The sequence below is a fragment of the Salmo salar genome, chromosome ssa14 (assembly GCF_905237065.1).
Source record: "Salmo salar chromosome ssa14, Ssal_v3.1, whole genome shotgun sequence".
Lineage (NCBI taxonomy): Eukaryota > Metazoa > Chordata > Actinopteri > Salmoniformes > Salmonidae > Salmo > Salmo salar.
This window is the reverse complement of record NC_059455.1, coordinates 90,214,363-90,228,944: the sequence shown is the minus strand read 5'-3', so window position 1 is coordinate 90,228,944 and position 14,582 is coordinate 90,214,363. Positions and strand designations below refer to the sequence as shown.

Here is a 14,582-nt window from a genome sequence, read left to right as displayed (position 1 = left end):
ACTGACAGAGAGAGAAGGACACACTGACTGAGAGAGAAGGACACACTGACTGAGAGAGAAGAACACACTGACTGAGAGAGAAGGACACACTGACTGAGAGAGAAGGACACACTGACTGAGAGAGAAGGACACACTGACTGAGAGAGAAGAACACACTGACTGAGAGAGAAGGACACACTGACTGAGAGAGAAGGACACACTGACTGAGAGAGAAGGACACACTGACTGAGAGAGAAGGACACACTGACTGGCAGTTATAGAGAGTCAGCGACTGGCAGTTACTCAGACTGCGTCACAAAAAGGGCCCATAGGGCTCTCGTCAAAAGTTGCACACTTTGTGGGGAATGGGGTGCCATTTTAAACTAAATCCAATGACATGGTGAAATGTTTTGCTGATTTCACGTTGACTTCACGTCAGTTGAAATCTTAACCCAATGTAAATCAAAACTAGACATTGAAATGTCACCAGAACCATGATACGGAACAGTAACAGACCTGACAGGGTACAGTAACAGCCCTGAACGGGTACAGTAACCGCCCTGAACGGGTACAGTAACAGCCCTGAACGGGTACAGTAACAGCCCTGAACGGGTACAGTAACAGCTCTGACAGGGTACAGTAACAGCCCTGACCGGGTACAGTAACAGCCCTGAACGGGTACAGTAACCGCCCTGACAGGGTACAATAACAGCCCTGACAGAGTACAGTAACAGCCGTGACAGAGTACAGTAACAGCCCTGACAGAGTACAGTAACAGCCCTGACAGGAGACAGTAGCAGGGTACAGTAACAGCCCTGACAGGGTACAGTAACAGTGCACAGTAACATACCTGACAGGGTACAGTAACAGCCCTGATGACAGGGTACAGTAAGAGGGTACAGTAACAGCCCTGACAGAGTACAGTAACAGCCCTGATGACAGGGTACAGTAACAGTCCTAACAGGGTACATTAACAGCCCTGACAGGGTACAGTAACAGTCCTAACAGGGTACAGTAACAGTCCTGACAGGGTACAGTAACAACGCTGACGACATGGTACAGAAACAGCTATGACAGGGTACAGTAACAGGGTACAGTAACAGCCCTGACAGGGTACAGTAACAGCCCTGACAGGGGACAGTAGCAGGGTACAGTAACAGCCCTGACAGGGTACAGTAACAGCCCTGACAGCGGACAGTAACAGGGTACAGTAACAGCCCTGACAGGGTACAGTAACAGCCCTGACAGGGTACAGTAACAGCTCTGACAGGGGACAGTAACAGCCCTGACAGGGTACAGTAACAGGGTACAGTAACAGTCCTGACAGGGTACAGTAACAAGGTACAGTAACAAGGTACAGTAACAGCCCTGACAGGGTACAGTAACAGCCCTGACATGGGACAGTAGCAGGGTACAGTAACAGCCCTGACAGGGTACAGTAACAGTCCTGACAGGGTACAGTAACAGGGTAGAGTAACAGCCCTGACAGGGTACAGTAACAAGGTACAGTAACAGGGTACAGTAACAGCCCTGACAGGGTACAGTAACAAGGTACAGTAACAGGGTACAGTAACAGCCCTGACAGGGTACAGTAACAGCCCTGACATGGGACAGTAGCAGGGTACAGTAACAGCCCTGACAGGGTACAGTAACAGCTCTGACAGGGGACAGTAACAGCCCTGACAGGGTACAGTAACAGGGTACAGTAACAGTCCTGACAGGGTACAGTAACAGGGTACAGTAACAGCCCTGACAGGGTACAGTAACAGCCCTGACAGGGGACAGTAACAAGGTACATTAACAGGGTGCAGTAACAGCCCTGACAGGGTACAGTAACAGCCCTGACAGGGGACAGTAACAAGGTACATTAACAGGGTACAGTAACAGCCCTGACAGGGGACAGTAACAGCCCTGACAGGGGACAGTAGCAGGGGATAGTAACACGGTACAGTAACACGGTACAGTAACAGGGTACAGTAACAGCCCTGACAGGGTACAGTAACAGCCCTGACAGGGGACAGTAACAAGGTACATTAACAGGGTACAGTAACAGCCCTGACAGGGGACAGTAACAGCCCTGACAGGGGACAGTAACAGCCCTGACAGGGGACAGTAGCAGGGGACAGTAACAGCCCTGACAGGGTACAGTAACAGGATACAGTAACAGTCCTGACAGGGTACAGTAACACGGTACTGTAACAGCCCTGACAGGGGACAGTAGCAGGGTACAGTAACAGCCCTGACAGGGTACAGTAACAGGGTACAGTAACAGCCCTGACAGGGTACAGTAACAGTCCTAACAGGGTACAGTAACAGCCCTGACAGGGTACAGTAACAGCCGTGATGACAGGGTACAGTAACAACGCTGACGACATGGTACAGAAACAGCTCTGACAGGGTACAGTAACAGGGCACAGTAACAGCCCTGACAGGGGACAGTAACAGGGCACAGTAACAGCCCTGACAGGGGACAGTAACAGGGTACAGCAACAGCTCTGACAGGGGACAGTGTGTAAATAGAGTCGAGTGTGTAAAGAGTTGAGTGTGTAAAGAGTTGAGTGTGTAAATGGAGTGGAATGTGTAAATGGAGTGTGTAAATATATTGTGTAAATAGTGTTTAAATAGTGTGTAAATAGAGTGTAGTGTGTAAATATAGTGTTTAAATAGTGTGTAAATAGAGTGGAGTGTGTAAATAGAGTTTAGTGTGTAAATAGAGTCGAGTGTGTAAAGAGTTGAGTGTGTAAATAGAGTGTGTAAACAGAGTGGAGTGTGTAAATAGAGTGTGTAAATAGAGTGGAGTGTGTAAATAGAGTGTGTAAACAGAGTGGAGTGTGTAAAGAGTTGAGTGTGCAAATGGAGTGGTGTGTAAATGGAGTGTGTAAATATATTGTGTAAATAAAGTGTAGTGTGTAAATATAGTGTTTAAATAGTGTGTAAATAGAGTGGAGTGTGCAAATGGAGTTGAGTGTGTAAATAGAGTAGAGTGTGTAAATAGATTGGAGTGTGTAAATAGAGTGGAGTGTGTAAATAGAGTGGAGTGTGTAAATAGAGTGGAGTGTGTAAATAGAGTTTGTAAATAGAGTGGAGTGTGTAAATAGAGTGGAGTGTGTAAATGGAGTGGAGTGTGTAAATAGAGTGGAGTGTGTAAATAGAGTGTGTAAATGGAGTGGAGTGTGTAAATGGAGTGGAGTGTGTAAATAGAGTGGAGTGTGTAAATAGAGTGTGTAAATGGAGTGGAGTGTGTAAATAGAGTGGAGTGTGTAAATAGAGTGGAGTGTGTTAATAGAGTGTGTAAATAGAGTGGAGTGTGTAAATGGAGTGGAGTGTGTAAACAGTTTATGAATAGTATGTTTGTTTCCATAGGTCCTTGGTATGCATCACCTCTCAGCACATGTCATTAGTTCACACCACTGAGCTGCTGATGTCATGTTGACACGGAAGCTTGGGTGGTTTTCACTCCGCTACTGGGCGTACTTTCACACTGTGTGTGTGTGTGTGTGTGCGTGTGTGTGTGTGTGTGTGTGTGTGTGTGTGTGTGTGTGTGTGTGTGTGTGTGTGTGTGTGTGTGTACTGAAGCAGTACTGAGGCACCAAGTCTGGAACCAACAGGACCCTGAATAGCTTCTACCCCCCAAGCCATAAGACTACTAAATAATTAACCAAATAGCTACCTGGACTTATTATCTATCCTGTTGCCTAGTCACTCTATCCCAACCTATATGAACATATCTACCTCAATTACCTCGTTACCCTGCACTTTGACTCGGTACTGGTACCCCTGCACTTCGACTCGGTACTGGTACCCCTGCACTTCGACTCGGTACTGGTACCCCTGCACTTCGACTCGGTACTGGTACCCCTGCACTTCGACTCGGTACTGGTACCCCTGCACTTCGACTCAGTACTGGTACCCCTGCACATCGACTCAGTACTGGTACCCCTGCACATCGACTCAGTACTGGTACCTCGTGTATATCGACTCGGTACTGGTACCCCTGCCCATCAACTCGGTACTGGTACCCCTGCACATCGACTCGGTATTGGTACCCCTGCACTTCGACTCGGTACTGGTACCCCTGCACTTCGACTCAGTACTGGTACCCCTGCACTTCGACTCAGTACTGGTACCCCTGCACATCGACTCAGTACTGGTACCCCTGCACATCGACTCAGTACTGGTACCTCGTGTATATCGACTCGGTACTGGTACCCCTGCCCATCAACTCGGTACTGGTACCCCTGCACATCGACTCGGTACTGGTACCCCTGCACATCGACTCAGTACTGGTACCTCGTGTATATCGACTCGGTACTGGTACCCCTGCACATCGACTCAGTACTGGTCCCCCTGCACATCGACTCAGTACTGGTACCCCTGCACATCGACTCGGTACTGGTACCCCTGCACATCGACTCGGTACTGGTACCCCTGCACATCGACTCAGTACTGGTACCTCGTGTATATCGACTCGGTACTGGTACCCCTGCACATCGACTCTGTACTGGTACCCCTGCACATCGACTCGGTATTGGTACCCCTGCACATCGACTCGGTATTGGTACCCCTGCACATCGACTCGGTACTGGTACCCCTGCACATCGACTCGGTATTGGTACCCCTGCACATCGACTCGGTACTGGTACCCCTGCACATCGACTCGGTACTGGTACCCCTGCACATCGACTCGGTACTGGTACCTCGTGTATATCGACTCGGTACTGGTACCCCTGCACATCAACTCGGTACTGGTACCCCTGCACATCGACTCGGTACTGGTACCCCTGCACATCGACTCAGTACTGGTACCTCGTGTATATCGCCAAGTTATCGTTACTCATTGTGTTATTATTTGTCTAGTATTTCACTGTTAGTCTGTTGGTTACGAAGCATGAGACAAATAACATTTGATTTGATTTGATATGTTTGGCTCTGTCTCAGTGACAAAATAAGCCCATGCATTGTCCGATGTCCTCTTCCTCCTTGTTCTGTTACTGCTCAGATGTCATCTTCCTCCTTGTTCTGTTACTGCTCAGATGTCATCTTTCTCCTTGTTCTGTTACTGCTCAGATGTCATCTTTCTCCCTGTTCTGTTACTGCTCAGATGTCCTCTTCCTCCTTGTTCTGTTACTGCTCAGATGTCCTCTTCCTCCTTGTTCTGTTACTGCTCAGATGTCATCTTTCTCCCTGTTCTGTTACTGCTCAGATGTCATCTTCCTCCTTGTTCTGTTACTGCTCAGATGTCATCTTTCTCCCTGTTCTGTTACTGCTCAGATGTCATCTTCCTCCTTGTTCTGTTACTGCTCAGATGTCATCTTCCTCCTTGTTCTGTTACTGCTCAGATGTCCTCTTTCTCCCTGTTCTGTTACTGCTCAGATGTCATCTTTCTCCCTGTTCTGTTACTGCTCAGATGTCCTCTTTCTCCCTGTTCTGTTACTGCTCAGATGTCACCCTGTTCTGTCACTGCTGTCTGATTGACTGATTGAAAAGGGAAGGTTAGTTAGACTGCAATCAGACTAGTAGTAGTGCTAGTACTGAACTACCCTGTCTTTATCCTGTCTCTGAGGCCCTTCCTCCTCTTATTCTCTCTCTCTGTCTCTCATTGTCTTTCTCTTTCTTTCTTTCTCTCTCTCTCTCACTCACTCACTCACTCACTCACTCACTCACTCACTCACTCACTCACTCACTCACTCACTCACTCACTCACTCACTCACTCACTCACTCACTCACTCACTCACTCACTCACTCACTCACACACACACACACACACACACACACACACACACACACACACACACACTTATATGCATACATACACAGAGAGAGAGAGAGAGAGAGAGAAAGGGAGAGAGAGAGAGAGAGAGGGACGCAGTGCCCAGTCCTCAGCAACACTTTGGGCTGCCAGCCATCTGATTGCAATCTGCCCATTCAGTTTGTGGAGGTTGGGCACACCCTCTCTGGCCAAAAATAATTCAGGACAGAAGCATAATTGAATTCAGCCTAACCCTCTTGGACAGCTTTCAGGCATGTATAGCTTACGTGGGGAGGTTACTTATTACATGCGCAGGACGCGTAGTATTCTCAGAGTGAGTAGACTGCAGCAGATCTGGAGTAGATAGACAGAATATGACCGTGAATGCCTGCATTGCAGTCTATGTCTGCACTGGCCTGCCCCCTTGTGGCTTGTTTAAAACACTGCACTACATTGCATCTGCATTGCATGATAACTAGGAAGATCTGTATTGGCACAAGAGTAACATATTTCAGTGCTATATGATTCATTCATATCCACTGTAATGATGTATGAGATTGTCTTCTATTGCATCAGAGGATGAGTTGATGATTTGGAAAGTGGCAACATCATTCATTGTACTCTACTACCGGTATATCTTTTAGAATAGACTTGTCTAGTCCTGGCAGAACACTGCATAATACTGTTCTGTCTGTCTGTCTGTCTGTCTGTCTGTCTGTCTGTCTGTCTGTCTGTCTGTCTGTCTGTCTGTCTGTCTGTCTGTCTGTCTGTCTGTCTGTCTGTCTGTCTGTCTGTCTCACTCTTTCTTTCTCTCTCTCTCTCTCTCTCCCTCCTTCATATAGTTACCATCCTAGGGTGTCTGTGTGATGCCCCTTACTAGCGGGTCCCCTCCCAGTGTGTGATGCATCATGGCTCCGGTGCTGAGTGCCTTGTGGGAACTGGGGGTCGTGGGGTCAGGGGATTCCACGACGACGTCCTTAGGCAACGAGCAGCTGGTCCTAGTGGGCACTCTGATGACCGTCTCTGTCTTCTTGCTGCTCTCACTGCTACTGCTGCTGTGTGCAGGCTGCCAGGGGTGAGTGGGACACACACACACACACACACATTCAATAAAATGTAAGATGAAAACATAAATAATGTTACAGTCATTGTACTTACGTTATATTTATACTGTACTGTTGATTTACTTCTAACAAATAGTTTATTTACACATTCTTACTTTGGTACCGATAGAAAGACCAGCACAATTGTGTGTCTGTATAATAGACTACATTATTACAGTCTGTATAATAGACTACATTATTACAGTTTGTATAATAGACTACATTATTACATTATTACAGTCTGTATAATAGACTACATTATTACAGTCTGTATAATAGAATACATTATTAGTCTGTATAATAGACTACATTATACAGTCTGCATAATAGACTACATTAACACAGTCTGCATAATAGACTACATTATCACAGTCTGCATAATAGACTACATTATTACAGTCTGTAAAATAGACTACATTATTACAGTCTGTATAATAGACTACATTATTACAGTCTGTATAATAGACTACATTATTACAGTCTGTAAAATAGACTACATTATTACAGGCTGTATAATAGACTACATTATTACAGTCTGTATAATAGACTACATTATACAGTCTGCATAATAGACTACATTATTACAGGCTGTATAATAGACTACATTGTTACAGTCTGTATAATAGACTACATTATTACAGTCTGTAAAATAGACTACATTATTACAGGCTGTATAATAGACTACATTATGACAGTCTGCATAATAGACTACATTATTACAGTCTGTAAAATAGACTACATTATTACAGGCTGTATAATAGACTACATTATTACAGTCTGCATAATAGACTACATTATTACAGTCTGTAAAATAGACTACATTATTACAGGCTGTAAAATAGACTACATTATTACAGGCTGTATAATAGACTACATTATTACAGTCTGCATAATAGACTACATTATTACAGTCTGTAAAATAGACTACATTATTACAGTCTGTAAAATAGACTACATTATTACAGTCTGTAAAATAGACTACATTATTACAGTCTGTAAAATAGACTACATTATTACAGTCTGTAAAATAGACTACATTATTACAGGCTGTATAATAGACTACATTGTTACAGTCTGTATAATAGACTACATTATGACAGTCTGCATAATAGACTACATTATTACAGTCTGTAAAATAGACTACATTATTACAGACTGTATAATAGACTACATTATTACAGTCTGTAAAATAGACTACATTATTACAGTCTGTAAAATAGACTATATTAGTACAGTCTGTAAAATAGACTACATTATACAGTCTGCATAATAGACTACATTATCACAGTCTGCATAATAGACTACATTATTACAGTCTGTAAAATAGACTACATATTTACAGTCTGTATAATAGACTACATTATTAAAGTTTGTAAATGCTTTAGACCAGAGTCAATACATCAACTCAAAAGGCAGACAAAGTCAAAGTTTGAATCAACATCTCCCTTCTTCATCCTTCTTCTTCTCCAGGCCAAAGAAGTCAAATGGCCGCCCAGTAGCCCACGAGAACCTCATGAATGGAGTGAGTCTGACTGAACTAAACAGATCTGCCACTTCCTTCACTTAAAACAGCCTTAGTTAGTCTGCTATATCTGTCCCTGAAAATAACTCTGAGAGTTCCTCCCTTGATCTTCTGTCAGACGGTCCTCTCAACACTTCAGTGAGCCTGGTGAAAACTTTAGTCAACAAGGAACAGAAACTGTCAGAGACAACTTGTCTAACTAGCGGAAAAATTGGTCTCTGACTTAGAATCCTGCAGAGGAGAGAAGAGCTGTGAGTTGTGAGTTGAAGCTGTGTGTGTGTGTCTCTCTCTCTCTCTCTCTCTGGGTGTTAGGTGGTGTCAAGCATGAGGCAGTCACATTAGCACCTATAATGATCACAGGGAGAGAGGGAAGGAGAGAGAGAGAGAGAGAGGGAGCTGGAGAGAGGGAGGGAGATGGAAAGAGAGAGGGAGATGGAAAGAGAGAGAGATGGACATGGCTTTAGCCGTATGCAGCCGTTAGTGTAGAAAGGGATGGAGGGATTATATTGGAAGGATGACCCAGGTCAAGAGTTCAGAGGTCAGCATTATCCAGGAAGGAATGGACAGAAGGGAGACATGCATTCCAGAGGGGGAAGGAGTATTAGTATAATGTGATGAATGCAGCCAAAATATTTACTCCCTCTATCTCGCGCGCACACACACACACACACACACACACACACACACACACACACACACACACACACATACACATACACATACACATACACACACACACACACACACACACACACACACACACACACACACACACTGTGTGCGCTGGTCTGGAATCAGCACCAGGGGGCGTATCATTACACTGATTCTGTTGCAAAATGTTTCTTAAACGGAAGCAAACTGAACGAAACGGGCGAGGGACCTACCTGCATTTGTCCAGTAGAAACCCTCGTTTTACTTTCAAACCATTTTGCAACTGTTTGGACTAATGATTGCACCCCAGATGTGAAGAATTTGTTCCACTTCGGTCTGCAGTATCTTCATATAAACTGAAATGTTCTCAGAGAAGAATCAGTGTTTTCAGAACCACACGATTTCATTCACCTTTCATTTTACCAGTTCATAGTTTAGCTCATTAATTGCATAGTAAACTGTTTATTTCAATGGCATTCTGAATGTATATTGTGATTTGTTGCATTATCCCCAGCCATTCCATAATAATGAAGACCATAATGAGCATTAGCTATGGTAAAGACTAAATTACACTTACAAGTTGTGGTTAAGTGAGATCAATAGCTGTCTTTCAGAAAGAAACTGACATCGTCCTTTCACTCTAATTACTTGCTGTCACACACACAAACACTCTTCGCTCAAACCCCCTGGGGACGTGGCAACATTTTTATCTCATACTTACAGTATCTGGAGAGTAACATTTACGCCGTAGTGTCGGGCCTCGCCTGTGAAGTTATGGAGGACTTGACTTTAACCACAGACTGGCAGGTTGAATTGGGTCTTTGTCTTCTCCTCAGCAGACTGACCCCTTGTGTCTCCAGTCTCTAGGACTGCCATCGGATTCAGCCCTGCAACAGTCATTATCTGACACAGTCACCAGGTGGTGGTGTAGATCTAATGGTTACCTCCTCTCTGTCCTTTGGTTTTTAAATCTGTGAGGTGACTGACAAGCAATGCGAAGACCTGCAGTGTGGCTCAATGCCCATTTCTCCCATCACAATGTGCTGATGTTCATATGAATTGAGGTGTAATTGTGTAAAGGTATTATATTTGACCACAGCCTCTCAGAATGAGGAGTAGGATGCCACTGATCTAATGTACAGTACTAGTCAAAAGTGTGGACACACCTACTCGTTCAAGGGTTTTTCTTTATTTGTACTATTTTCTACATTGTAGTATAATAGTGAAGACATCAAAACTATGAAATAACATATATGGAATCATGTAGTAACCAAAAAAGTGTTAAACAAAATATTTGTCATATTCTTCCAAGTAGCCACCTGTCACGACTTCCGCCGAAGTCGGTCCCTCTCCTTGTTCGGGCGGCGGTCAAAGTCACCGACCTTCTAGCCATCGCTGATCCTCTTTTCATTTTCTTTTGGTTTTGTCTTGTCTTCCATCACACCTGGTTCCAATCCCATCAATTACATGTTGTGTATTTAACCCTCTGTTCCCCCTCATGTCCTTGTCGGTGATTGTTTATTGTAAGTGTGTCACGTCCTGGCCAGTATAAGGGTTGATTGTTATTGTAGTTTGGTCAGGACGTGGCAGAGGGTATTTGTTTTATGTGGTTCAGGGTGGTGTGTTAGTTAGGAGGGTGTTTGATTTATTATTTCCGGGTTTTGAGTTATGGTCTATGTTTATGTATTTCTATGTGTAGTCTAGTGAGTGTGTTTCTATGTTGAGTTAATTGGGGTGGACTTCCAATTGAAGGCAGCTGTTTGGTGTTGCCTTTGATTGGAAGTCCTATATTAGTTGGGTGTGTTTGTCTTGTATTTTGTGGGAGATTGTTTTTGCATTGCGTGTTCTTGTGAGCCTGCAGAACTGTCATTGGTCGTGCTGATTGTTTTCTTGTTTTTCGTGTTCAACGTATCTTTCATAAATTAAGAAAATGATCACCAACTCTGCTGCATATTGGTCCACCTTTTCAGACGACGATTTTGCTATATCGTCCTCCAAAGAAGAAAGCCGTGACAAAGTGCTTGTGCATGTCTGTCCTGGTGTGCGTCGGGTTATGTACCCATTATTTGATTGTTCTATTTTACGGTGTTTTTGTTGTTGTTATTAAACTACGCCGTTTGGAAACACAGTTTTTGTTCTCCTGCGTCTGACTTCTCTGCCGCCAGTACGCACTCCTTTGCCTTGATGACAGCTTTGCAAACTCTTGGCATTCTCTCAACCAGCTTCATGAGGTAGTCACTTGGAATGCATTTCAATTAACATGTGGGCCATGTTAAAAGTTAATTTGTGGAATTTCTTTCTTACTTAATGTGTTTGAGCCAATAAGTTGTGTTGTGACAATGTAGGGTGGGTATACAGAAGATAGCCCTATTTGGTAAAAGACCGAGTCCATATTATGGCAAGAACAGCTCAAATAAGGAAAGAGAAATGACAGTCCATCATTACTTTAAGGCATGAAGATCAGTCAATCTGGAACATTTCAAGTGCAGTCTCAAAAACCATCAAGCGCTATGATGAAACTGGCTCTCATGAGGACTGCCACAGGAAAGGAAGACCCAGAGTTACCTCTGCTGCAGTAGGTGATCGGATGATCTCTGCATGTGTGGTTCCCACCGTGAAGCATGGAGGAGGAGGTGTGATGGTGTAGGGGTGCTTTGCTGGTGACACTGTCAGTCATCTATTTTGAATTCAAGGCACACTTAACCAGCATGGCTACCACAGCATTCTGCAGCGATACACCATCCCATCTGGTTTGCACATACTGGGACTATCATTTGTTTCTTCAAGTGCAGTCTCAAAAACCATCAAGCTCTATGATGAAACTGACTCTTATGAGGACCGCCACAGTAATGGAAGACCCAGAGTTACCTCTGCTGCAGATGATAAGTTAATTAGAATAACTGCACCAAAGACTGCAGCCCAAATAAATGCTTCACAGAGTTCAAGTAACAGACACATCTCAACATCAACTATTCAGAGGAGTCTGCGTGAATCAGGCCTTCATGGTCGAATTGCTGCAAAGAAACCACTACTAAAGGACACCAATAAGAAGAAGAGACTTGCTTGGGCCAAGAAACACGAGCAATGGACATTAGACCGTTGGAAATCTGTCCTTTGGTCTGATGAGTCCAAATTTGCGATTTTTGGTTCCAACCGCCATGTCTTTGTGAGACGCAGAGTATGTGAACGGATGATCTCTGTATGTGTGGTTCCCACCGTGAAGCATGGAGGAGGAGGTGTGATGGTGATGGGTGCTTTGCTGGTGACACTGTCGATAATTTATTTAGAATTCAAGGCACACATAACCAGCATAGTTACCACATCATTCTGCAGCGATACTCCATCACATCAGGTTTGCACTTAGTGGGACTATCATTTGTTTTTCAACAGGTCAATGACCCAACACACCTCCAGGCTGTGTAAGGGCTATTTGACCAAGAAGGAGAGTGATGGAGTGCTGCATCAGATGACCTGGCCTCCACAATCACCCGACCTCAAACCAATTGAGCTGGTTTGGGATGGGTTGGATCACAGAGTGTAGGAAAAGCAGCCAACAAGTGCTCAGCATATGTGGGAACTCCTTCAAGACTGTTGGAAAGCATTCCAGGTGCTGAGAGAATGTCAAGAGTGTGCAAAACTGTCATCAAGGCAAAGGGTGGCTACTTTGAAGAATCTCAAATATATGTTGATATGTTTAACACTTGTTTGGTTACTACATGATTCCATACAGTTGAAGTCGGAAGTTTACATACACTTAGGTTGGAGTCATTAAAACTAATTTTTCAACAACTCCACAAATTTCTTGTCAACAAACTATAGTTTTGGCAAGATGGTTAGGACATCTACTTTGTGCATGACACAAGTAATTTTTCCAACAATTGTTTACAGACAGATTATTTCACTTATAATTCACTGTATCACAATTCCAGTGGGTCAGAAGTTTACATACACTAAGTTGACGGTGCCTTTAAACAGCTTGGAAAATTCCAGAAAATGATGTCATGGCTTTAGAAGCTTCTGATAGGCTAATTGAAATCATTTGAGTCAATTGGAGGTGCACCCGTGGATGTTTTCAAGGCCTACCTTCAAACTCAGTGCCTCTTTGCTTGACATCATGGGAAAATCAATAGAAATCAGCCAAGACCTCAGAAAAGATTTTTTGACCTCCGCAAGTCTCCGCAAGTCTGGTTCATCCTTGGGAGCAATTTTCAAACGCCTGAAGGTACCACGTTCATCTGTACAAACAATAGTACGCAAGTATAAACACCATGGGACCACGCAGCCGTCATACCGCTCAGGAAGGAGACGTTCTGTCTCTCCTAGAGATGAACGTACTTTGGTGCGAAAAGTGCAAATCAATCCCAGAACAAAAGCAAATTACCTTGTGAAGATGCTGGAGGAAACAGGTACACAAGTATCTATATCCATAGTAAAACGAGTCCTATATCGACATAACTTGAAAGGCCGCTCAGCAAGGAAGAAACCACTGCTCCAAAACCGCCATAAAAAAGCCAGACTTTCAGTTTGCAAATGCACATGGGGACAAAGATCGTACTTTTTGGAGAAATGTCCTCTGGTCTGAAGAAACAAAAATAGAACTGTTTGGCCATAACGACCATCGTTATGTTTGGAGGAAAAAGGGGGAGGCTTGCAAGCCGAAGAACAACATCCCAACCGTGAAGCACGGGGGTGGCAGCATCATGTTGTGGGGGTGCTTTGCTGCAGGAGGGATTGGTGCACTTCACAAAATAGATGGCATCATGAGGATGGAAAATGATGTGGATATATTGAGGCAACATCTCAAGACGATCAGTCAGTAAGTTAAAACTTGGTCACAAATGGGTCTTCCAAATGGACAATGACCACAAGCATACTTCCAAAGTTGTGGCAAAATGGCTTAAGTACAACAAAATCAAGGTATTGGAGTGGCCGTCAAAAAGCCCAACCTCAATCCTACAGAAAATTATGTGGGCAGAACTGAAAAAGCGTGTGCGAGCAAGGAGGCCTACAAACCTGACTCAGTTACACCAGCTCTGTTAGGAGGAATGGGACAAAATTCACCCAACTTATTGTGGGAAGCTTGTGGAAGGCTACCTGAATTGTTTGACCCAAGTTAAACAATTTAAAGGCAATGCTAGCAAATACTAATTGAGTGTATGTAAACTTCTGACCCACTGGGAATGTGATGAAAGAAATAAAAGCTGAAATAAATCATTCTCTCTACTATTATTCTGACATTTCACATTCTTAAAATAAAGTGGTGATCCTAACTGACCTAAGACAGGGAATTCTTACTAGGATTAAATGTCAGGAATTGTGAAAAACTGAGTTTAAATGTATTTGGCTAAGGTGTATGTAAACTTCCCGATTTCAACTGTATGTGTTATTTCATAGTGTTGATGTTTTCACTATTATTCTACAATGTAGAAAATAGTACAACTAAAGAAAAACCCTTGAATGAGTAGGTCTGTCCAAACCTTTGACTGGTACTGTATATATAATGTATATGACTCCACTTATCCAAAGTAGACTTATAGTACAGCGTGTGCATATATTTGTAGTATATGTACTAACTGA

The 14,582-nt window shown here is 43.7% G+C and overlaps 1 protein-coding gene across 3 annotated transcripts in view; it reads left to right on the top strand.

Moving 5' to 3' along the window:
- The window catches only part of LOC106570566 (phosphoprotein associated with glycosphingolipid-enriched microdomains 1), a 112,031-nt gene that overhangs the window by 85,228 nt on the left and 12,221 nt on the right, over nt 1-14,582 (top strand). For all 3 annotated transcript variants that reach the window (XM_014143017.2, XM_045694943.1, XM_045694944.1), the window contains exons 2-3: nt 6,572-6,804; nt 8,303-8,354. In XM_014143017.2, the coding sequence (XP_013998492.1) occupies nt 6,638-6,804; nt 8,303-8,354 (219 nt within the window). In that variant the 5' untranslated portion in view covers nt 6,572-6,637. The remainder of the gene's footprint in view (nt 1-6,571; nt 6,805-8,302; nt 8,355-14,582) is intronic.